The 25,684-nt window shown below is 37.3% G+C and overlaps 1 protein-coding gene across 2 annotated transcripts in view; it reads left to right on the top strand.

The window, feature by feature from the left end:
* The window catches only part of PIK3R4 (phosphoinositide-3-kinase regulatory subunit 4), a 74,868-nt gene that overhangs the window by 22,916 nt on the left and 26,268 nt on the right, over positions 1 to 25,684 (top strand). For both annotated transcript variants that reach the window (XM_021674344.2, XM_064378682.1), the window contains exons 9-14: positions 8,425 to 8,570; positions 10,361 to 10,564; positions 18,591 to 18,792; positions 20,269 to 20,456; positions 21,630 to 21,840; positions 24,883 to 25,048. In XM_021674344.2, coding sequence (XP_021530019.2) covers positions 8,425 to 8,570; positions 10,361 to 10,564; positions 18,591 to 18,792; positions 20,269 to 20,456; positions 21,630 to 21,840; positions 24,883 to 25,048 — 1,117 coding nt within the window. The remainder of the gene's footprint in view (positions 1 to 8,424; positions 8,571 to 10,360; positions 10,565 to 18,590; positions 18,793 to 20,268; positions 20,457 to 21,629; positions 21,841 to 24,882; positions 25,049 to 25,684) is intronic.

The raw sequence follows: 25,684 nt of genomic DNA, 5'->3' as shown, positions 1-25,684 counted from the left end.
TTGGCTCACTGCAACTTCTGCCTCCCGGGTTCAAGCCATTCTCCTGTCTCAGCCTCCCGAATAGCTGGAATTACAGGCACCCGCCACCATGCCTGGCTAATTTTTTTTTTTTTGGTATTTTTAGTGGAGATGAGGTTTCACCATGTTGGCCAGGCTGGTCTTGAACTGACCTCAGGATCCAACTGCCTTGGCCTCCTAAAGTGCTAGGATTACAGGCGTGAGCCACTGCGCCTGGCTCTGACTAGTTTTTAAATTCTCTTTTGTAGAACATGGGTCTTGCTAAGTCACCCAAGATGGTCTCAAACTCTGGACTCAAGTGATTCTTTTCCCTTGACCTCCCGAAGTGCTGGGGTTACAGGCATGAGCCACCACGCCTGGTCTTATTTTTAATTTTTTGAGGAATTGCCATACTGTTTTTGATAATGGTTGTACAAATTTACATTCCCACGAGTGATGTACCACACAGTTCCCTTTTCTCCACATTCTTTTCTTTTTTAAAAATTTTTTTTCTTTCTTTTTTTAACCTCTTGTTCAGCCAACGTCATTTTTTTTTCTTTCTCTTTTTTTTCTCCACATTCTTGCCAACACTTGTTTCCTTTTGTTTGTTTTTTTTTTTTTTGATAATACCAATCCTGGCAGGTGTGTAGTGATATCTTACTGTGGGTTTGATTTGCGTTTTCCTCATGATTAGTGACGTTGAGCATTTTTTAATATACCTGTTGGCTATTTGTCTTCTTCTGAGAAATGTTTATTAAGGACTTTGCCCATTTTTTAGTTGGGTTGTTTTCTTGGTAATGAGTTGTTTGAATTCCTTACATATTATGGTTGTTATTCCCTTACCAGATACATGGTTTGTAGATATTTTCTTCCTTTCTATAGCTTGTCCCTTCACTCTGCTGATTGTTTTATTTGCTGTACAGAAGCTTTTTAGTTTGATTTGGTCCCATTTGTCTGTTTTTGCTTTTGTTTTCCTGCTTTTGAGGTCATATCCAAAACACCATTGTTCAGACCAATGCCAAGAGGTTTTTCCCCTGTGCCACCTTCTCATAATTTTATAGTTTCAGTTCTTAAATGTTCAGTGCATTTTGAATTCATTTTTGCATATTGGGTTAAGTAGGGTCCAGTGTCATTCTTCTGCATGTAGATACCCAGTCTTCGTACCACCATTATTGAAGAGACTTTTCCCATTGTTTTTGGCATCTTTGTTCAAGATTAATTGCCTGTAAAGTCATGAATTTATTTCTGGGCCCCCTGTTCTGTTGGTCTTTATGTCTGTTTTTGTGTCAGTACGATAGCATTTTAATTACTGTAGATTTATGATAAATTTTGAAACTGAAGTGTGATACCTCTAGCTTTGTTCTTTTTGCTCAGGATTGCTTTGGTTTTTTTTGAGACTTTGTGGTTCCATAAAAGTTTTAGGATTTTTTTTTCTTTGAAAAATGTCATTGGATTTTTGATAGGGATTGCATTGACTGTAGATTGCTTTGAGAAGTACAGCTATTTTGACAATATCAATTCTCTCAATCTATGAACATGGGATTTTTTCATTTATTTGTGTCTTTAATTTCTTTAATCAATATGTATAGTTTTTAATATCTAAATCTTTCACCCTCTTGGTTACATTTATTCCTAAGCATTTTGTTCTTTTAGGTGCTATTGTAAATGTGATCATTTTCTTATTTAAAAAAAATTTTGGTATTTCATTCCTAGTATATAGAAACCACTGACTTCTGTATGTTGATTTTATATCTTGCAATTTTCCTGAATTGTGGGTAACACCTTCCATGGGCACCGAGGAAGGAGAACTATCCAGACCCTAGGAACAATTAGTGCCTGAGGAATATCTTAGTTTATAGTGTTATTACTCAGCTGTTTCCTTTATATAATCCCTTATATATAATCATATATTAGTTTGTAGAATTAGTGCCTGAAGTATAACTTACTGCTTACATATATCTAGCTTATATAATCATACTTAATACTTATATCTAACATACTTAATTCTATATAATCTTTCTATATAATCATATAAGTATTGTAGTCGGAGCTGTACTGACACATTTAGTGCTGATTTATATATCCTTCTATATAACCATATAGTAGTTTGTAGTAGGAGGAATGCCTAGAGCAGTCACAGAACAGAAGCAGTACACGGGAAAACAGCCAGACCAGGACAAGAACCAAAGACCCAGGCGGTGGTGTCCCTGCCTGAAAGGGCGTATGCTGTATGGCAGGCTTGGAGCCAAGAGCCTCTCCTCCTGATAAAGGAGTTATAGTACCTTGCATCCAGTTCCTGTGGAAAGTAGGCCTCAGGCCGGAGATCCTGGAAATAACCGAGGGTGAAGAACCCCTCTGGTGTGACCAGTCACAGCGGCTGTACACCCTGTCAGTCTTTTCTCACTTCTGTGCTAGCTCAAATCATCCTCCCATAAATATCTTAAGAGAAGAGCACAGTCTGTCAGCTCCCACTGCATTGGCTTACAGTATCCTTCTATTAGAAATCCTTTGAAGCCTCTAGCCCCCAGATAAGAAGTGTTGCGTACGACACCTGTTGCATACAGCCCACCTCCTTGCCTCGGTGACCTAATGGGGGTGGACCCCTTTTCTGTACATGACCCTCTACTACTGTACACGGCCCGGCCCCCTACTGAACATGGCCCACCTCTCCAGGTGACATAATGTGTTGGCTCCCTCGCTTGTGACTCATGTGATTATGTGTGCCCTATTACTCAGCCTGTATATGATGACCTCACTTACGACCCTGCCCCCTGCTTGTACCTAATAAATACAGATGCTTCTGGGCATTTGGGACTCTTGCCGCTCTCCACTCACAGGTGGCATGGCCTCCCGAGTCCAACTGCTCTTCACCAGTTCCTCACTGTCCTATCTCTTTACTTCACAGATCCTGCACCTCAGCACAGCATAAGGGACACCCCATGACCCTGTGGGGCCCAACACCCCTACACTGAATTCGTTCATTAGTTCTAATGAATTTTTGGTGGCATTATAAGGGTTTTCTACATAAAAGATCGTGTCGTCTGCAAATAGAGACAGTTTAACTTACTTCTTTCCAATTTCTATACCTCTTATTTCTTTTTCTTGCCTAATTGCCTTGCTCTGCCAAGGACATCCAGTACTGTATTGGACAGAAGTGGCAAAAATGGCATCCTTGTCTTTGAGTATGTGTTAACTGTGGGCTTGTTATATATGGCCCTTATAATATTCTTTTTTTTTTTTTTTTTTCTGAGATGGAGTCTTGCTCTGTCGCCCAGGCTGGAGTGCAATGGAGCAATCTTGGCTCACTGCAACATCTGCCTCTCGAGTTCAAGTGATTCTCCTGCCTCAGCCTCCCAAGTAGTTGGGATTACAGGTGCCAACCACCACGCCTGGTTAATTTTTGTATTTTTAGTAGAGATGGGGTTTCACCGTGTTGGCCAGGCTGGTCTCAAACTCCTGACCTAGTGATCCTCCTGCCTTGGCCTCCCAAAGTGTTGGGATTACAGGCATGAGCCACTGCACCCAGCTCTAATACTCTTTTTATATATTTTGATCCTCCAATGTTGGGTACATAAGTATTTTTATTGATATATCCTCTTGATGAATTAACCCCTTCGTAGGGACCCTCTTTTTCCCTTGTGGCAGTTTTTACTTAAGTTCTGTTTTATCTGATACAATATAGCCACACCTGCTCTTTTTTTGGTTACTATTTTCATGGAATATCTTTTTCCATTCTTTCACTTTCAGCTTACATGTGTCCTAAAAGCTAAAGTGAGTCTCTTGTAGATAGCATATAGTGGGCTCTTGTTTTTTAAACTTATTCAGTCTTTGGTTGGATAATGTTATCAGTTTATATTTAAATATTGATTGTTAAGGGTTTAAAACTGTCATTTTGTCAGTTGTTTTTTTGATTGTTTTGTAATTCCTTTATCCCTTTCTTCCTCTCTTGGTGTCTCCCTTTTGATTTGATTTTTTTGTAGTGCTTTGCTTTGATTCCTTCATCTTTTATGTGTGTTTTGTACTTTTTTTGTGTGTATACCATGAGGCTTACTAAGGTATCTCACAGTCATAACAGTGTATTTTAAGTTGATAACAACTTTGACCTTATACAAAAACTCTACATTTTAACTTCTTTTCCTCTTGTATTTTCTGTTATTGATGTAACAGTTTACCTTCTTATATATCGTATATCCATTAACAAATTATTGTGGCTATAGTTATTTAAAATACTTCTGTCTTTTAACTTTATTCTGAAGTTAACAAGTTATTTATGCACCATTATTACAGTTTCAGAGTATTCTGAAAGAACTGTTTTCTCACCTTTACATTGAGCTGTATACTTTCATACGTTTTTATCGTGTTATTTGACGTTCTATCATTTCAACTTGAAGAACTCCTTTGAGCCTTTTGTATAAGGCAGGTCTAGGGTGATGACCTCCTACAGCTTTTGTTGGGAAAGTCTTGATTTCGTCTTCATTTTGCAAGGGCTGCTTTTCTTGGTATGGTATTCTTTGTTGAAGTTTTTTTATTTTAGTAGCATTTTAACATGTTAGTATTTAGCAACATGTTTTAATAACATTTCTGCTGAAAATACCACTGATTATCATTTGAGGGTTCCCTTGTTTATTGAGTTGCTTTTGTCTTGCTGTCTTCAAAACTCCCTCTGTCTTTGAGAAGTTTATTATAATGTTTTTTGGTGAAGATATGTTTATATTTAATATGTTTGGAATTCCTTGGGCTTCATGGATCTGAGTGTTCATTTCCCTCTCCAGATTTGGGAAGTTTTCTGTCATTGTTTCTTTAAATAAGCTTTAATTCTGCTGATTGGGTAATTTCAAATGACCTGTTTTTGAACTCACTTATTCTTTCTTTTGCCCAATAAAGTTTGCTGTGGAAGCTCTCTATGGAATTTTTCAGTGCATTTGTGTTCTTCTGATCCAGAATTTCTGTTTGGTTCCTTTTTATGGTTTGTCATTGTGAACTTTTAATTTTCTTTATGTATTGTTTTCCTAAATTTTGCTTAGTTGTCTATCTGTTCTGTTGTACCTCACTGAACTTGTTGAAGATGAAATTTTTTTTTTTTTTTTAAGACAGAGTCTCTCTCTCACCCAGGCTGGAATGCAGTGGTGTGATCATTGTTCACTGCAGCCTCAAACTTTCTGGGCTCAAGCAGTCCTCTCATCCTAGCCTCCCAAGTAGCTGGGTCTGCAGACATTTATTACCATACCTGGCTAATTTTTTTTTTTTTTTTTTTTTTTTTTTTGGGTAGAGATGGAGTCTTGCTTTGTTACCCATACTGGTCTCAAAGTGGCTTCAAGTAATCCTCCCTTCTCCGTCTACAGGCATGAGCCATTGACTGTGTCCGTCCTTGAGATAATTATTTCAAATTCTTTGCTAGGCAGTTTGTACCTCTCCATTTCTTTAGGGTCTGTTACTGGTTCTTTATTATGTTTTTTTTGGTGGGCTTATGTTTCCCTGATTATTCATGGTCTTGTGACCTTGCATTGGTATCCATGTATTTAAGAAGTAGACACCTTAGACACCTCTTCCAGTCTTTACCAGTCCATCTGTCCAGAGATTCTGGATAAGTCTTTGTTGGTGACATTGCTGCTGGAGTCCTTGGGCAGGCTGGCCTGGTTTTGGGGTCAGTAGGTTGATGGGCCTGGCACCTGCTTCCACAGAGGCTGGCCTGATGTTTGGATCCACAGAGTTAGGTCTGGAGCTTGATTCATTGTGGTAGGCCTTGATCATGGGTCCACTGCAGTTATCTTGGTGCTGGGTTCTCTGGTGTGGGCCTGTTGAGTTGTCCATGGGGTTGAGATTAGAGCCTATGTCTATCATGTAGACCTGGAGCCTGTGTCTGTGGGTGCTGGCATGAATCTTGGGTACATGGTGGCTGACCTGGGGCAACCTTGAACCTGAATCTGTGGGAGCCTGCTTGGTGCTGGGTTGGGCCTAGGCTTATGGTCTCTGGGGATGGGCCAGGTCCTAAGTCTGTAGGTACTGGCTTGGTGCCGGGATTTATCAGGGCAGGCCTAGAGCCTGAGTCCATCAGCATGGTTCTGGGCCCTTTTTCCAATGGAGGCTTGGCCTGGAGCCTGAGTCAGCAGGGACAATCCTGGAGACTGGGCCTGCAGTGACCAGCTAGGTGCCAGGGCCTACTAGGGTGGGTCTGGACCCTAGATCCCCTCAAGCCTGGGTCCTCTGGGGTCATCTAGGCACTAGGGCTGGCCTGGAGGAGGCCATCCCCTGTGGGAATGGGTCCATGGTGGTTGGCCTGGAACCTGGGACTGCAGGGAAGGGCATGGTTTGGGTTTTCACTAGGCTTCATTGATTTGGGCCAGGTGTTATAGTCCACAGCAAAGCTGGGTGCTCATTTGTCCCTTCCCCAACTTGGAAGGTATTGCTTTGTATTGACTGTCTGGGCTTTGGGGAATGTTGACATGGGTAATGTGAAATTGCCCTTCCTGCCCTCTTCACTGGCGCCTTTCTCATTTTTGTGCTATCCCCAGGTGCTGTAATCTCTCACTTGGACTCCTTTGTAATGGTGTTTTCATGCACTGATAGTTGTTAAAACAGATTTTTTCCACAAGAGGATGAACACTAAAATGTCCTATTCTATCATATTGTTTTCACTTTCTAGCGTAGTGACTCTTAAAGAGAACGGTGGTGGTGGTTTTGATGGTGATTATGATTTCTTTGGTAGTCCTTTTAAAAACTATACTCTTCCCACTTAGCTGTTGTGAATATTTTCCCCCACACTTGTCTTCTGATAAGTTGAATGTGTTGGATAAAGAAAAGAATGAGTATGCTATTTCATAGGCAGTTCTTTCGATTCAGACTTCTTCTTGTTTTGAGTATTTGAGGTGCTTTGCTTCAGTCAGCTTCTTACTGATATAATAATGCTGTAGAACAGTCAACCACAGAATCTCAGTAAATCCTTCAGTAAGTTTCTCATCATGTACCTGTGGGTTGTGTGGGTGGCCCTGCTTCAGGCTCTGCATCTTCAGGTTGTCTCTGGTGACTCTGATTCATCTGTCTCATTCTGGGACCCTTGTTGTAGGGGTAGTGGTTACCCACATGATGTTCTCATGGTGTTGACAGAAGCACGAGAAGGCAAATCCTTCAAATTCCTGTTTGTGTTACCTTGCCTAATATTAATTGGCCAAAGCAAGTGATAAAAACAAAAAGCAAGGGGACAGAGAAGTATCCTTTGTATACCACAAGTGTATACAAAGTGTACGAATATAGTTGTATAATACAGGGAAGTTAAGAATTGGGATAAATAATTCAGTATAATACATTTCTCAACTCCTGTCAAACCATTATGGGTTTAGCTACTTTCTGGAGGTTTACCAACTTTTTTCCAGTCCTCTTTTTCCCTCTTACCACAGAGAAAATACCCAGTGTCCCTTGTTGGATGGATCAGAGGTTGCAGGATATTTATGAAATAAACAAAATCTTCTTCATTTATAATTAGAAGAATTAGAAATGCGAGTCCTTGGGAGAGAGATATTTGAATGCATCTTTTCTCCTTCCTCTTTTAATATAAGTGTTAGCCTGTGATTATATTCCTATTTCTCTGTTAATGTGTATTTCTTATAAAATAAATATCCTTTGAATGCTGATGTGTTTGCATTCTCAGAGCTAACATAATTTTTCTTGCCTTTTAAAAGTTTGGATTTTTTTCTAAATCAGGTTAGTCTGATGTCGATTAGTTGAAATCATTGATTTTATGTTTAATACATAAAATTGTTAAAAGGTATGAAAAGACATTTAATTTTCTGGTTTAATCTTATATTTTAAACCTTTTAAGAATTGGTATCATGTTTTCTGCCTTTTTGGTTTCCATTCATTAATGTCTTATGAAAAGAATTGTGAGTTATGTATTAGATTTAATCAAACCCTTGTATTAAATAGAATATCAAATAGCCCAGATTGTTCCCTTAATCTTTATGCTGTATCTTAGAGAAGCAACTTCTCCCCAGTTTCTCTCCTCCTTGGGTGGTAGAGGTGATATGTCTTTGAGCTTCTTGGGGGTAACAAGTGGGGGAATAATAAATAGTTAGCTATATGTTGTTGGGACTTGTTATGTCTCCAACAGTTTTTAATCCAGTGTTACAAATGAGTAGGTGCCTACACAATTTTAGTTCTGACTAAAAAAATATAAATTTTAAGTCCTCAGCTATGAGGTAACTGTCTTCATTCTTTTGTGGTACTGCTGTGATATTTATTTTAAGAGAATATTATAATAATAGTGTGTCCACTTGGTTGAATTTATTTCTCAGGGTAATTGAGTATGTGAAGGCTCCTGATAGTAACATTGTGGCAAAATCCTTTTGTTAGTTATGTTATAAGATGAAAATTTGTTTATCCTGATAGTATGAAATAACTTATTTGATCCATACCTTTTCTTTTCCTCTTTAGCCCCGTTCCTGTGTCATCCCAATTTATGGATACGCTATGGTGCTGTGGGATTTATCACAGTGGTAGCTCATCGAATAAGTACAGCTGATGTCTACTGTAAACTGATGCCTTATCTTGACCCATACGTTACCCAACCAATAATACAGGTACACATGTTCCAACTTGGAGTCAGTCTTCCCTCCAAACTGTGCCTCTTTAAAAAATGTGTAGAGAGTCCTATTTTTCTTAACATTTAAAAATATTTACATTGAGCTATAATGTTTTCATACTCCTTTCAAGCTAATTAATGTTAATGGGCTAAGCACCTTTGAAGGTGAGAAAAGTTCAGGAGAATATTATGTTTTACATCATGTTATACCTAATGTATCACATAGTAGTTCATACTTTATTTTGTGTAATATTGTAAAACATCTGCTATTAAAAGTGAAATATAGTCAAGCAAAAATGTATATTGATGGATCGCTGCTTTTTATTTTAAAAAGTATAACTGATTTCATCCAGTTATAATAAATTAGAAAAAGTCTTTTTCAAATTTTTAAGTTTTTGACCACTAACTGATTGTTTCAATGTCATTTCTTTTTTATTTTAACAACCATACAACCTCTGCCCCACCTCTAGCAGTACTTGGTGATAAATTTTGGGTCTTTGGTTTGTACAAGGCAAATACTATTTATCTAGCTTTTCAGTGTTTATACCCTTCATTTTGCTAGACAGCCAACTATCAAGATAAAATGGAATGAGATGGTGAAGGATAATTCTAGCTGTTAAAACATCCTGAAATCTCCTATCTTTACCAAAACTCCATGTCCCATATGGAATTCACACACCTCTCTGGCTTTGTCCCACTTTTGTGTCTCAGTGTACCTTCCTTTTGTTTGGAGAAAATGGCCTTGAATAAACTCTGAAAACTAAAGAGGCTTTGGTTATACCTTCAGTCCTTATTTTCTTCATAGATTGATTTGTTTCTGGAGGTTATTCTTTATTTCATAGAGTTTGTAGGATGTTTGTATTTTTACCTCAAGAGCAGCTTATACATACATGAAAGTTGGGTAATGCCATCAGAAAAAAAATGCCCTTTTAGAAAAGTTATGCTTCCTTGGAAATTAGTTCTAGAGATACCTACTCCTTTTGAGTGGTTACTCTATTTAAAAGTTTGTTCATTGAACTTTTGCTTATGGCATTGTTTTATATTTTGAAAGGCCAGAATCAGAAGCTGAGAGGCTAATTATTCATTTGCTTCATGAATCTTATTTTTCTACAGTTTGGATTAGGCAAAAAATATCTTTTTATGCTGGTTTCCACTGGCTGACTTCACCAAGGAGTTAAATATATCTAAAGGCAGTCCTCTTGGTTCTTTTGCTAGAGTCACAGAAAAAAAAAAGATAATCTTCTTGGTTACTGTTACCTGTTAGTAGTGCTCATCCATTTTGTTACATTTGCATTGACAAGGAATGTATTCTTTGGGATAAAGGAAAGATTTTATAAACTCCGGAGTTAGCAATGGTTTTCAGAAGTGGTTGAATCTACCAGGAAAATGTGATGACTGAAGGAAGACCTGTGGTTATTGAGCATCTTTTCTGGATCAGTACCTACTGGTTGTCAGACCTGTAAACTGCACATACTTTTTGGATCTAGGACGTTGTCTGACACTGGGATCTAGAAAAGGCTCTCTTTTGTTTTCTAAAATTTCCTGGCTTGGATGATTAGTCTTCCAATATAATAGACACAAATGTGTGGTCTAGTGCTAACAAAAAGTAAGAGATACTTTAGCTGATTAAAGTTTACTAGTATTCTTTTTCCTTCTACGCAATTATAGATGTTGATATCTCTTATTTTCTTAGAAAGTAAATATCTATGTTAACTTTTCACAAGTTTTTTGAATTTGAAAATAGCTGTGTTATATTTTTAGCTGATCCTTTTTATTTTTCTAATATAGATTGAAAGAAAACTTGTTCTTCTCAGTGTTTTAAAGGAACCAGTAAGCCGTTCTATATTTGATTATGCTTTGAGGTCTAAAGATATTACTAGCTTGTTCAGACATCTTCACATGCGTCAGAAGAAACGAAATGGGTCTCTTCCTGACTGCCCTCCACCAGAGGATCCTGCCATAGCACAGCTTCTGAAGAAACTGCTCTCACAGGTTGTATCACTCTTCTGAAGTCTTACATTTCAAAGCAAATTTCATGAAAATATTGAAGCATCCATTTAGCTTTTAAAAATGTTTTTGATTGATTAGATTATATTATAAAAACGAGTAAGTAAATATGGCAAACATTTTATGCATTTGCTTTGATTCCTAAGCAAAGATAATACTAAAATGATGATAAGGTATCAAGTTGAGCTAAATAAGGAATCATGGGAGACCTGTTAAGTTTCTTTTGTGATTACTGGCTAAATAAATGAGGGAAAGAGAGTAGAAATAACCTTAGATTTAATTAGTATTCTTGATTCAGTTCTGTTTTACCAAAAAATGTAATGAAATTTAGCTGGAAGAAACATTGCAAAACACAGATGCAATATAGAAAAATCCTGGTTCATTTCAATTCAAATTTGTAATTAATACTTGTAAACAACTGAAATAACTTGTATTTATAATACATCTTAGGTTTAATAGGCCAGCAGTTTACTGGTATATCTTAAAAGCCTATGAATTTGAATCAGTTAACAAAATCTTTTTAGAACTAGGAAGTAATCTTATTACACTTTGCATTGGTAAGGCCTCTGTAGAAACATGAAGTCTGTTCATGACAAAAAGGCCAAAAGGAATTGCACCAAAAGCCAGAATTGACAAATGAGATCTAATTAAACTAAAGAGCTTCTGCACAGGAAAAGAAACCATCATCAGAGTGAACAGGCACCCTATAGTGTGGGAGAAAATTTTTGCAATCTACCCATCTGACAAAGATTTAATATCCAGAATTTTTGAGGAACTTAAATATATTTACAAGAAAAAAACAAACCGTATCAATATGAAAAAAAGCCAGACATCACCGATGACCAGAGAAATGCAAATCAAAACCACAATGAGATACCATCTCACACCAGTCAGAATGGCAGTCACTGAAAAGTCAGGGAACGGGCCAGGCGCGGTGGCTCAGGCCTATAATCCTAGCGCTTTGGGAGGCCAAGGTGGGTAGATCACCGGAAGTCAGGAGTTCGAGACCAAACTGGCCAACATGGTGAAACCCTGTCTCTACTAAAAGTAAAAAAAATTAGCCAGATGTGATGGCATACGCCTGTAATCCCAGCTACTTGGGAGGCTGAGGCAGGAGCATCGCTTGAACCTGGGAGGTGGAAGTTCCAGTGAGCTGAGATTGCATTACTGTACTCCAGCCTGGGAGACTCTCCCCCCGGCCCCTGCCAAAAAAAAAGTAAGGAAACAGTAGATGCTGGGTAGGCTGTGGAGAAATAGGAACACTTTTACACTGTTGGTGGGAATGTAAATTAGTTCAACTATTGTAGAAGAGAGTATGGTGATTCCTCAAGAATCTAAAACCAGAAATAGCATTTGACCCAGTAGTCCCATTACTGGGTGTATACCCAAAGGGATATAAATCATTCTACTATAAAGACACATGCACACATATGTTTATTGCAACAAACATAAAGCAAAACATGGAACCAAACCAAATGCCCATCAGTGATAGAGTGGGTAAAGAAAATGTGGTATATACACCATGGAATACTATGCAGTCATAAAGAGGATTGAGATCATGTCCTTTCCTGGGACATGGATGAAACTGGAAGCCATCATCCTCAGCAAAATAACACAGGAACAGAAAACCAAACACTGCATGTTCTCACTCATAAGTGGGAGTTAAACATTGAAAGCACATGGACACAGAGGGGAACAACACCGGGGCCTGTTGGGGGGTGGGGGTTGAGGGAAGAGAACTTAGAGGAGGCGTCAATATGTGCAGCAAACCACCATGGCACACATATGCCTGTGTAACAAACCTGCACGTTGTGTACGTGTATCCCGTTTTGTTTTTTAAAGAAAAAACAAATTAAAAAATGAAGTCTAGGCCAGACATGTTGGCTCCTGCCTGTAATCCCACCATTTTGGGAAGCTGAGAAAAAAAGAAGTATTAAATCTAAATTTACATCTTGTTTTATGAGGGATATGTGGAACTAAGGGAAGTCAAAATAGGAACAAAAATTGTTAAAAATAAAGAATACAGTTGCTGAATATATGCTTCATGAGCCATAATGCTACTAAAGGACAACCTTAATGCCTTTTTAATTCCATAGAATATGTTTGTAAAGAGAATGCTTGTCAGTCATCTCTTGTTTAACAAGAGGACTAGAAAATACATTCAGTTGCAGAGAGAGAATTTTATTGGTTTTGCAATGTAAAACCTTTCATGTATTGTACTCGTCACTGATTATCTAGTGCTGTTTGAATCCCAAACATTGGTTTGGGTGATTGAGAATGCAATAGGTTCCTGTGAGAGGCTGATCAATAACCATTTTGGTTCTTTTAGATCTAGATTTGACTGGAGGCTGGGGATGTCTCTGAATGTCTCTTCTAGGGCAGTGGTTCTGTTTCCTACATTTTAAAGACTTAATTTGATGTGATTTGAATTTCTGAAGAGCTTTTTCTTTGGGTTTTCTTTTAACCTTGGCTTGTCCATTAGATAAGTTTTATATTTTAGAAAGCAATTCGTGGAAAATTAGAATCTAAATCACATTTTTCTGTTGTTTCTCTTGAGTAAGTAATCCTTATCAAAGAGATTTCAATGTGAAATAAAAACCATCCCAATCTAAATGTTTCTTCAGGCTTGGCCATTGTGACTCAGTATTTCTCTCTCCTCTATCTGTCCTGTATATTAATTAAAAAACCTTCATCCTGAAATTTTCTCTTCCTTATAAGTCATTAGTTTCCACATGGAGCCACTGTAGCTCCTCATCTCTTCTTTTTACCTTGCTAGGGTGTAGGTTTTGACACTGCCATGGGTAAAAGGAGGGAGTGGGAAGGAACCGTTTCCATAGCTTTTCTACTTCCTGCTTCCTACTGTTCTAACTGTTTCTACTACTGCCACTCCCTCAATGCCAGCCCCCATTACTGGGTGCCATGATAAAAATCACTAAAACTCACTGACCTGTATTCCTCTGAAATGTCAGTGCTTGGTATATTTGTTGGTTTGCTGGTGATCCCCTCATTTGTCTGAGTGGAAAAAGAGGAACAGTCCCCTATTTTATGTTATTTCTGGTGATAATGGCTTTAGGAGACTACTGAAGGTTAGGGTATGATCCTCTGTTCAAGGGATAAGCACAGCTAGTAGAAGGAGAGCAGGCCAGAAGCTCTGGGGTTCTTACAAGAAATAATAGCAGAACACCACCAGCCTCCGGTTTTTTGAAAGCCAACAATGACTTTACTACTGTTGTCACCATATTTCCATATTTTTGACTATCCTTAAAACAGGCTTGAACAACAGATATTATTTCTATTTTATAGATAAGGAAATGGAGACACAAGGAAGGTAGTTAACTTGCTCGTGTTCACGTAGTGCAGTAAGTTTCAAAGTTGACATTTGAATCTAAACCTGTCTGATTCCAAAGCCTACACTCTTAGACTGTGCTGTGTTGCCTCTAAAGTAAAATAAACAAACAACGGAGGCTGGGCGCGGTGGCTCACACGTGTAATCTCAGCATTTTGGGAGGCCAAGGCAGGTGGATCACAAGGTCAGGGGTATAAGAGCAGCCTAACCAACATGGTGAAACCTCATCTATACTGAAAATACAAAAATTAGCTGGGTGTGGTGGCACGCACCTGTCATCCCAGCTACTCAGGAGACAGAGGCAGGAGAATTGCTTGAACCTGGGAGGTGGAGGTTACAGTGAGCCGAGATCACCCCATTGCACTCCAGCCTGGGTGGCAGAGTGAGACGCTGTCTCAAAAAAAAAAAAAAGCACAGAGAGCTAAGACTCAGAAGCTTGCTTGGGTTTTATATTAGACTTAGGAAGAAGCCCATGTGCAGTTTATCTCCTCCAGCCTCCTTAAAAGCCTTTTCTCTACCTTCACTTCTTTTTTGTCCCTGTGCTACCTGAGTTTCTTAGGATTACTAGCAGAGACGTGGATCCAGGGGAGGCTTTGGAGATAGGAATTGAGTCCTTGTTTCTAATGTCAGGGTTACAGAGTAAAGAGGCATATTTTTAGCTTCTGCAAGCAGGCAATATGAACACTCCTACTGAATTATTTTTGGCTTAAAGTTCTTCAGTGCTCTTCTGTCCAGGACTGTACTTGAGACACATCATGGATAATAGGCCTTTCTAGACTACCTAGCATTGTTTCTGTGGGAAAATATATTATTTGGTAATGTTCCAAAAGTGTATGTTAAGTCTACAACATTACCCATATGGAAGTTGGAATCTGTACTCCAGATTTTCAGTAGAACTTACCATCAGGAGATGACTCATAGAAGGGCTATTTTCATTAGATCCTATCTACAAGGTCTCCCTGTTTTATTTTTATCCATTTAATCAGGTGCTAATAAATAATACACAATGATTTCACTCCTTTAAAACATGAGATACATTTTTAGTAATTTTTATTTTTATGTTTTTTGACAGTAGTATAAATACCAGTTTAAAACTGAAAAGTTATAAGAAGATATATAATGCAATATAAGTTTTTATCTAATCCCTCACCTCCAGGCATGCAGTTTCTTTCTCTGTTGATGGTGAATTTTATGTTGGGCGTTGAATTGCTTTGCAATGTTGGACTTGTTCTGCTGTACAGTTTAAGGTTCGCTTTTCTTTTTTTTTTTTTGAGACGGAGTTTCGCTCTTGTTACCCAGGCTGGAGTGCAATGGCGCGATCTCGGCTCACCGCAACCTCCGCCTCCTGGGTTCAGGCAATTCTCCTGCCTCAGCCTCCCGAGTAGCTGGGATTACAGGCACGCGCCACCATGCCCAGCTAATTTTTTGTATTTTTAGTAGAGACGGGGTTTCACCATGTTGACCAGGATGGTCTCGATCTCTTGACCTCGTGATCCACCCGCCTCGGCCTCCCAAAGTGCTGGGATTACAGGCGTGAGCCACCGCGCCCAGCCCAAGGTTCGCTTTTAAGCTTTGTTAGGATAGGCTTAGGATAGGTCCAGAGCAACCCTTAGTTGGCCAGTTTAGCTCCCCTATTAAGGACTTCTCAGAACATGATGCTTTGTATATGTTAAGAGACCTTTCATTGTTTCCAGGCTTGTGGTCTTTCTGTGGCCTCAGGTAGTTTCCTTATGCATACATAATTTAATATTTAGCCAAAGACTTCAGGAGACCCTTCCGTAGCCCTCTGAAGCTCTCATTCTGTGCAGATCCCTCTTCTTCATTGCTCTGCCCCACAGAGTTACCCTTTCTAGCTTTCTTGAACTCTGATGTTCTTGAACTCAGCTCTGTATTACTGTATGTTCCTTCTGCCATGGTGTGGCAACTCTCTCTAGACAGTACTGCTGGGAGAATCATAGGACTCATTTTTAAATATTTTAGGCATTGTAGCCCTGTCTGCCTGTTTTCTCATGCCTGAAAAGTGTGTGTGTGTGTGTGTGTGTGTGTTGTACAGTTTAAAGTGGAAGGGTAGTACTAGTTTGGTCCCTGTTATTTCGTCATGGTCAGAAGCTGAAGTTTGTGGGTATGTTTATGGACTTAGGCTAGCACTGCACTTTCTTGGTTACCATAACTTAGGCTTGATTTATGGTAGGAAAAAAACATCTCCCAGCTTGTTTTTTTATTTTTTCCAAGATTTTCTTGGCTATCCTTAGTTCTTAACATTTTCTTACACATTTTCCATGTGATTTTTTTCAAGTCAGCTTTATATAATAAAAAATTGTTGATATATTGATTGAGATTACATTGAACCTACAGAAGTCAGCTTGTCGGTTTTGATTCTTTTAAATGCTATTACAATTGGCATATTAAAACATTATTTTGTTTGTAGTTGGTATATGGAAAAATTTTTATATTTCCTTGTATCCAGCAACCTCATAAAACTTAATTAATTATAATAATTTGCTTGTACATTTTCGTTTGAATTTGTACATTCACAATTGTATGATGCTTGAAGAGTGACCAATTTATTTATTTTTTTCCAATCTGAATACCTTTGTTTTCCTTTGCCTTATTTAAATGACTAGGATATTTACATAGTATTAAAGAGATTTAATGTGAGTGGGCATCCTTGTTTCTCATATCAGGGAAAACGCTCAACATTATACCATTCAATTTGATTTTTGCTATTAGTTTTTTTGTACAATCTTTTGAACAGAATAAGGAAATCCTCTTCTCTTTCTGGCTTGCTAAGATTATTATTGGAAGAATGTTAAATTTTATCAAATGTTTTTTATCTTTTGAGAGTATTATATGGTTTTTCTATTCTGTTATGTGTTGAAATATGTTGATTTTTTTTAACTTACTTTATTCCCTGGATATTTGAAATAAACACAACTTTGTCATATTGTATCTATATATAAATGTAGTTTTAAAAAATAAATAAAATATAAATATATAAAAATGTTTTTATATATACTGGATTTGGTTTGTTACTACTTTAGTGGTGTTTTTACATTTGAGTTTATGAACAACCTTGTCCTGTAGTTTTCCTTTCTTGTAATGTCCTTGTCAATTCGTTTGGTTTTTTTGATGGTGCAGTGCTAACATTTTTTTTATTGTGATACAGTTCATTACCATAAAATTCACTCTTTTAAAGTGTACAACTCAGTGGCTTTCAGTATATTCACAAAGTTATGCAGCTGTCACCAGTGTTAAATTCCACATTTTTATCACCCTCAAAAGAAACTGTATCCATTAGTAGTCATTCTCTTTCCCTTAGCACCTGGCAATCACTAATCTACTTTCTGTTTCTGTAGATTTGCTTAATCTGGACATTGCATATTAATGGAATCATGCAGTATGTGGCCTTCTATGTCTGGCTTCTTTCACTGATCTTAATGTTTTTAAGGTCCCTTTAATGTTGTAGCATATATTGTACTTCATTCCTATTTATGGCCCTTACTGTGGCCCTCTCTTTTATGGACTAAAACATAGACTAACAAAAAGAGAGCCCTTACTTCAGCTGTAGGAGCAGACATGAAAATAAACTAAGTATTACAAGTGAACACTGGGATTTAGTCAAGAATATGTCTATTATTGTTGTACTTTAATGCAATTTTATTTCATGTTTTTTAGCTTTGTGCTGTCCTAGGGTTGGTTTTATCATAGTCTGCCTGAGAATTGTGAATATGACTCTCAACTCTAGTGGGATTCTAGATTGAGGCCTCAGGGGAACTGACATTTTATTAAATGAATGTTTTTTATTCTTTTGGCATGATAAGAACGTACTAGAGGATTCTGTAAATGGTTGGAAAGAAAGAGATGTAGAACTGGCACTTTTATCAGAATATTTAAGTTGCCAATGAATTAATTATTTAGATTGATTACTTATTGTCAGTTTCAAGTGTGATAAGTATTTTAGGTGGATTAACATTTAAATTTCACTATAATCTGATAAGATGCCTGGTAGTAATTATCTTTATAGATAAATAGAGATACACAGATATAGTAAGTAGTAATTAGGGCTGGAATTCGAACCTAGGCAGTCTGACTCCAGACATTATCCTAGAATGCTACTGGGTTTGTTGCTTAGATTTGCAGTTCAGGCAGCATTCCAATCAGTTCCTGAGTTGAATAGTATATTTTATATATCATAGAATGCCTTCACATACTCATTCAGTATAAATTTCTCAATACAACTAGGAGCAAGGTTGAAGTAGGTACACTTTATTTTGCTTAATATTGTACATTCAGAGTTTTTGTTTAGATAATATATATTTATTCCACAGTTGTGTTTCAAAGATTACTAGGTATCACACATTGTTTTAAGTTCTTTGGAAATTCCAAAGATGAGGTATATTTGAATACCGTCCTTTAGGAAGAAAGTTAAAATATAAATCATGGTACAAATTACAAAGTGCCCTAATGGAGTGTTCTGGGCAATCTTAGTAGTGACATGTCATTCTGTATTGTTACTTTATTTTTCACTTGCACTTGATTGTTTCACCCTTCTGACTCTTTCAGTTTTAAATCGGGTGATTTGTCCTACTAGTTGTTAGTCGTTCTGCAGCCTGTTTTTATTACTTGTGAGAATACACTAAAACATATGGTTTTATTTGGTTTTAGGGAATGACAGAGGAAGAGGAAGACAAGCTTCTGGCACTGAAGGACTTCATGATGAAATCTAATAAAGCAAAGGCCAATATAGTGGATCAGAGCCATCTTCATGATAGTAGTCAGAAAGGTGTAATTGACTTGGCAGCTTTAGGCATAACTGGGAGACAAGTTGATCTCATTAAAACCAAACAAGAACCAGATGACAAACGGGGTTAGTATGCTTGTTTGTGTGTGTGTGTGGCTTGTTGTTACATGTTATTTCATAAGACTGGTTTTTAGCTAATTAATAACATAAAAAGAAGCCCCACTTCACAGATAAAGAACTTTCAAATACAGTGACTCCATTACTTAGCAGGCAGATTTTGGGGAGGAAAAGTGGGGAAGTGAACTAACAGTTATGAGATTAAGTAACTTGCAGAATCACAGCTCTGTATGCGACAAACCAAGGTCTGATTCTAAAGCTCTACTTTTACAGTAAAATCACGTTGTCTCCGTGAAGTGTAGGATTGAAGATGAAATTCTTTTTTTTTTTTTTTTATTTTTGAGATGGAGTTTTGCTCTTGTTGCCCAGGCTGGAGTGCAATGGCGCCATCTCGGCTCACCACAACCTCTGCCTCCTGAGTTCAAGCGATTCTCCTGCCTCAGCCTCCCAAGTAGCTAGGATTACAGGCATGTGCCACCACGCCTGGCTGATTTTGTTTTTTTTTAGTAGAGATGGGGTTTCTTCATGTCGGTCAGGCTGGTCTTGAACTCCTGATCTCAGGTGATCCACCCACTTCGGCCTCCCAGAGTGCTGGGATTACAGGCATGAACCACTGTGCAAGGCTACAATTCTATTTTTTAACCCTTTAACCAGCAACCCAAGAACAATAGTCTATGTAAAATGGTATCAAGTTTTCTAGTTTCTTATTAGTAGGTAATGCCCAATGAATTAAAAAAAAAAAAACAGGTTTGCTGTTAACAATGAAATACAAAAGAGTAGACACCAGATAAGGCTTAATCATTTGCAGTCTTCAGGTTTGAAACTGTGAGCTCTTGTGACATTGACATTGATTGTATGAAGTTTTTTAAGATCTTGTATGTACCGTTTTTGCATATTTATACACGGCCAGTTAAATGCCTTTAAAACTTCCTCTTCTAGCATTAGATTTTGAAGGCAGCTAATGAATTATATTTAAAATAAACTTCTAATTGCCAAATTTGAGAAAAAGTATTTGTAACTTGTTTTAATGGTTTATATCCATAATACATAAAGTATACAAACTAATAAGAGAAAGCAAGCCAGAGGCAAAATGAAGTATAGTAACAGGTAACTGATAGAATAGAATGCACATATGTGAAAGGTAAATAATTTTATAAATGCAAATTAAAACAGATGCCATTTTCTTACTATTCGCTACTTTAGATGTAGTGGTTACTTGAAATTGAGCCGGCCTTGGGAAACTAGGAAGTAATTAGGTCTTATTATTAACACCTTTGGAAACACATCTGTTCCATCTGCCCTAGAGATGAAGTGAGAGTTAATGAGTTGATACATGAATATGAATAAATTAGAAATCTTAAGGAACAAATAGGATATGAAATGTATTACTGTTCCCACCCCCTCTCCTGTTCCCTCCAAAGGCAGTAAAAGCACATAATGTTTGAAAGGCTACCCTCAGACTAACTATTCTGAATATTTTCATAGCTAGAAAACATGTAAAACAAGACTCAAATGTAAATGAAGAATGGAAAAGCATGTTTGGGTCACTGGAACCACCAAACATGCCACAGGCCCTACCTAAAGGGAGTGACCAGGAGGTGATTCAGACTGGGAAGCCTCCTCGTTCTGAGTCTTCTGCTGGCATTTGTGTCCCTTTGTCAACTTCTCCACAGGTACTGTCACCCATCAATAGTCCTCCTAATGTCTTTGAACCCCGTTTTGCTAATTTGGATGTTTAAAGGCTGTGTACTATGGTGGAAAAATCAATATGGTGACTTGTCTTTTAGAGAGGACATATTTCTTTCTAAGACAGGTTTATCTTTAATTTTATAGTGAGAAGGAAATCTAGTTATTGAAAGTACTAGAAAGGTCTCATTTTAGAGTACTTGCTAATAAAGTGATCTGAAATTGTGGGTTGAAGACATTATTATGAACTGTGATTATAATTAGGCTGCAGTGAACATTTTAGATCTTTTTTATTCCTCCTCCAGTATAACATAGCCATATTTATAAAATAGCAAAAAATACTTCTGGGAAGAAGTCCCACATTTCCTATGTGTGATAAATGTCATGATGCTTTTCATGTACAGACCATTCCTGACTGAATGATGGTTAGACTTTATAGGATTTTTTGACTTTATATGGTGTAATAGAGATATGCATTCAGTAGAAACTGTACTTCTGGTACCCATATAGCCATCCCATATTTTGTATTCAGTACAAATTTCAGTAAGTTATATGAGATATTCACACTTTATTATAAAATAGGCCTTGTGTTAGATAATTTGCCCAACTGTTGGCTAATGTAAGGGTTCGGAGCATGTTTCAGCTAGGCAAGGCTAAGGTGTGATGTTCAGTAGTTGGGTGTATTAAATGTAATTTCGACTTAATGATATTTTCAACTTATGATGGGCTTATTGGGATATAATGCCATTGTAAATCCAGGAGCATCTGTATTTGAAATAAGTTTGTAATTGAAGGCAGCTCTTTCCTAGCCAGCCATACCTTAAATAAAAAATATTAATTGAACCAGATTAATTAAATTGAAATTTCATTTCTTCTTTTCACTTAAATTAATGAGAATTTTTGTTTAATATTATTTTTGTGCAGTCGGTTTATATATATATAGATGTAGAGGTTTGGAAATGTAGCATTTGTCATTAAACTTCATGTTAACTAGGTTTTTTTATTGATAAAATGTAAATGTATTTAAATGGATTATAAAATTGGTACATTGATGAGGACAAAAAGCTGTTATAATGCATAGATAAAAACACAAGTACACTTTTATCTTCAAATACACTTTTCTTATGACATAAATACTTAGAATTCTATTTGTTTTGTAGGTTCCAGAAGTAACAACTGTCCAAAATAAGAAACCAGTAATACCAGTTTTAAGTAGTACAATCTTACCATCCACCTATCAGATTCGGATCACAACTTGTAAAACTGAACTTCAGCAACTCATTCAACAGAAGCGGGAGCAGTGCAATGCTGAGAGAATAGCTAAGCAGATGATGGAAAATGCTGAATGGGAGAGTAAACCACCACCACCAGGTAAAAGTTCCATTGATCAAGGTAGTTGTAGTCTAGGCTAGGTGCTTACAGCTAGAATCTAATGGAGGAAATGAATACTTAACTGCCAGACAAAAGGCGTAAGAACAAAAAATGTTATTTGAGAAACCCGGAGGAAAACGCAGTGAGTAAGAAATCTTGTTATTATTTGTGGAGTTTGGATCTTTTTAGCTGTGGAGGCAACTGGCAAAGTCACATTTAGGTCAATCACTTAATAATTTAGCCTATCTGTACTTTATTTTTTCTATTTATAGTATGAGGTTTTACCTGCATAATGTCTTGCCACTTTCTCATTTGAATGTCTGGCTTCTTTGACACCAAATTTCTGCTTTTAATTTCTGGAGGGTTTAATATACTTTCATTAATATTATTTAAGAAAAAGTTAGAAAATTTAGAAAATGATGAGTATTTTTAAAAAGAAAACAGGCCAGGGGTGGTGGCTCACGCCTGTAGTCCCAGCACTTTGGGAGGCTGAGGTGGGCGGATCACCTGAGGTCAGGAGTTCAAGACCAGCCTGGCTAACATGGTGAATCCCCATCTCTACTAAAAAAACAAAAATTAGCCAGGCGTGGTGACATATGCCTTTGATGCCAGCTATTTGGGAGACTGAGGCAGGAGAATTGCTTGAACCCGGGAGGTGAAGGTTGCAGTGACCCAAGATCATGTCACTGCATTCCAGCCGAAGTGACAGAGCAAGACTCCGTTTTAATAATAATAACAACAACAACAACAATAAAGTAAATAAATAAAAAGAAAACAGCATCACTTCTAGCCCTACCCCTTAACGATGATCAACATTACAAATTTGAGGAAACACTCCTATATTCTGTTAAGGCTTAAAAGCAATTTAGAGATACTTCAAATGAAAATTTGACTCAGCTATCTCAACAGACTTGCCTAGTGTAATGTAGCAGAGCTAGACTTTGATACCAGATTTGTGGATGTAAAAATATTTTTGAGTTACTGTCTCTACATTTTAATGATAAAAGTTGAAATTCAGAAGATGCATAGTGTGCTTGTATATAGCTATTTACAAATCATGTGAAATCCCATGGGCTACTGATACAGACTTGGGAAAATGCTGCTAAAGGTCAGTGATTTAAAGATTTGGAAGATACTGTTAAGTGGCAAGTGGCATCGTTATTAGCATAAATTTTCTTTTGAAAATAAATATTTTGGAATTTTTTAAATGTTTAAACTGTTTTTGTGATATGAATCAATATTATATACTAGCCCTACTTTAAAAACAGTACAAAGTTAGCTGAGCATAGTGGTTCATTCTTGTAATCCCAGCACTTTGGAAGGCTGAGGCAGGCAGATCACGAGGTCAAGAGATGAGACCATCCTGGCCCACATGGTGAAACCCTGTCTCTACTAAAAATACAAAAATTAGCAGGGTATGGTGGTGCAGTGCCTTTAGTTCTAGCTACTTGGGAGGCTGAGGCAGGAGAATTGCTTGAACTGTGGAATTGGAGGTTGCAGTGAGCTGAGATGGTGCCACTGCACTCCAGCCTGGCCACAGAACGAGACTCCATCTCAAAAAACAAATCAAAACAAAACAAAAAAAACAGTAAAAAATTGACCACAAAGTGTCTACTGTATTTTATGATAGAATCTGTCTTTGTAAGTGGCATATTATACTTAGTAGAGTAACGCATTTTATTTACTAAATCACAGAAAAGATGTCAAATTTTGTAGCTCAAGAAATGTGCAGTGACTGTCGGACTCTTGATTTTTTTTCTTTCTGCAGTTCAGTAGTTGTGTGAAATTGATTTCTCTAGAGGGAAATGTTCAGCCTAGCCTGGTAGATTATTAGACTTCATGACAAAGTGTTTTTGATCACTTTCAAATACAGCATATTCTTAAAAATCACATTTAGCTCCTGTTCTCACACATATGAGCCAGAGATCTACGGGGAAACGTTTTTTTTTTTTTTTTTTTCTTTCTTAAACTCAGTTTGGCAGTGGTTTTAGTTTCATTTTTGTTTCTTGAAAAGAAATCATTTCTAAAATGACACTATCACCGCTCTGGTTGGCACAGTGCTGATTCCCAGTACAGTATGCTGTTTAACATAGCTTTCTGTTTTATTTTAAAATCATCTGGTATTAAATATAATGAACTGTTATACTTAATACAGAAGAAGCTATCAAACATTGAGGACAGTACCTGTGTTAAGTGCTGTGAATGAATCATGAATGGATAAGACATAGTTTCTGTGACCCCAGGAAATGTATAATTCATTATAGAGGAAATTAATCATACTCAAAAAGAGTATACATAAGAAAACATAGGTTATAGATGTCAAAATACTGGAAAGTCCATGAACGTTCTGAGGCTGTAATTTATAATAGATGTCAAAATACTGGAAAGTCCATGAACGTTCTGAGGCTGTAATTTATAATACCATTTATACTAATGTGTTTATACCATAGAATAAATGATTTCAGGTAAAAAGAGAATCAAGCAAAATTTAGGTATTTGCTGTAAGCTAGGGATAATATTAGACTCTTGTATATATCTTATTTGTCCAGATAGTCTCCTTTGTGTTAAGTAATATGCCCCTCATTTTACATTTAGGAAATTAAAGATCAGAGAGTTTAAATAAGTGCTCAAGGTCTCACTTTTATGTATGGTGGAACTGGGCCTTCTAGTGCCCAGTTTCTCTAGACTAGGGTAATCATTACCCCATGCTGCTGAGTTAGTAGTCAGAGATTTCAGAGGTAGCAGGTACCCCTGTGCCTTCATTTTCAGGTAACTGCTTTGTCTTCTCAGATACTGGAGAAGGGCCCCAGGTGCTGCCTTTCTGAAGTTATTAAAGCAACACTTAATTGCTAAACTGATGTCTCATTAAATAATATCTGTCATGGTCCAGTAGACCACTCTTTATTGGCTAACTATTGGAACTTTTAAATATTTTAGTTCTTATGATTGTTTTCAAGCTGGTTGTTGGTTATTGTAACTGGGGGTGATAGGGAGATTGTATTTGTAAACTATAGTTTATGATACCTGTTTGCTTTTCCTTAGGATGGCGTCCTAAAGGGCTATTAGTTGCCCATCTTCATGAGCATAAATCTGCTGTGAATCGAATTAGAGTCTCTGATGAACACTCACTTTTTGCAACATGTTCAAATGATGGCACAGTGAAAATCTGGAACAGTCAAAAGATGGAGGGGAAGACCACCACTACCAGGTACCATATGCTCAGGAATGGATCAGTTCATTAATTCAAGTCAATAAATGTTTATTGAGTGCTTACTCTATAAAAACCACTGTTTTGGGTACCAGGCATACAGCAATGATAAATAGACAAAAATCTCTCTTCTGTGGAGCTTACCTTCTAGTGGAAAGTGAGAGACAATGAAAGTATAAGTAAAACATCTAATGTGTTAGATGGTTAAAAAAAATTGTGGTAAAACATATAGCAGGAAAGAGAGGAAATTCAGTACAGGTGGGGTAGCGTAGAATTTTAAATGAATTAACCAGAGAATGCTTCATAGAGAAAATGACATTTGAGGAAGGACTTGAAAAAAAGTGAGCGAAAACCTTGTGGATATCTTGTGGAAGAACATTCCAGGCAGAGGAAAGAGGCATTTCAAAGGCCCTGAGGAAGAAATGTGTTTGGCATGGTTGAGGAACAGTAGAAAGGTCTTTGTGACTGGAGCGGAGTGAGCAAGATGGAGGAGTAAGAGGGGCCAATTAGATAGGTTGTTGTAGGCTGTTGTAAAGGACTTTCACTTTGACTCTGACTGAGGTGGGGAGGCTTTGAAGAGTTCTAAGTAGAGGAGAGATATGATCTAAGTTAGTTGTCACAGAATTACTCTGGCTG

The sequence above is a fragment of the Aotus nancymaae genome, unplaced genomic scaffold (genome assembly GCF_030222135.1).
Source record: "Aotus nancymaae isolate 86718 unplaced genomic scaffold, 86718_ANA_hifiasm-v0.15.2.pri h1tg000019l, whole genome shotgun sequence".
In the NCBI taxonomy this organism is placed as follows: domain Eukaryota; kingdom Metazoa; phylum Chordata; class Mammalia; order Primates; family Aotidae; genus Aotus; species Aotus nancymaae.
This window is presented reverse-complemented; position numbering and strand designations above follow the sequence as displayed.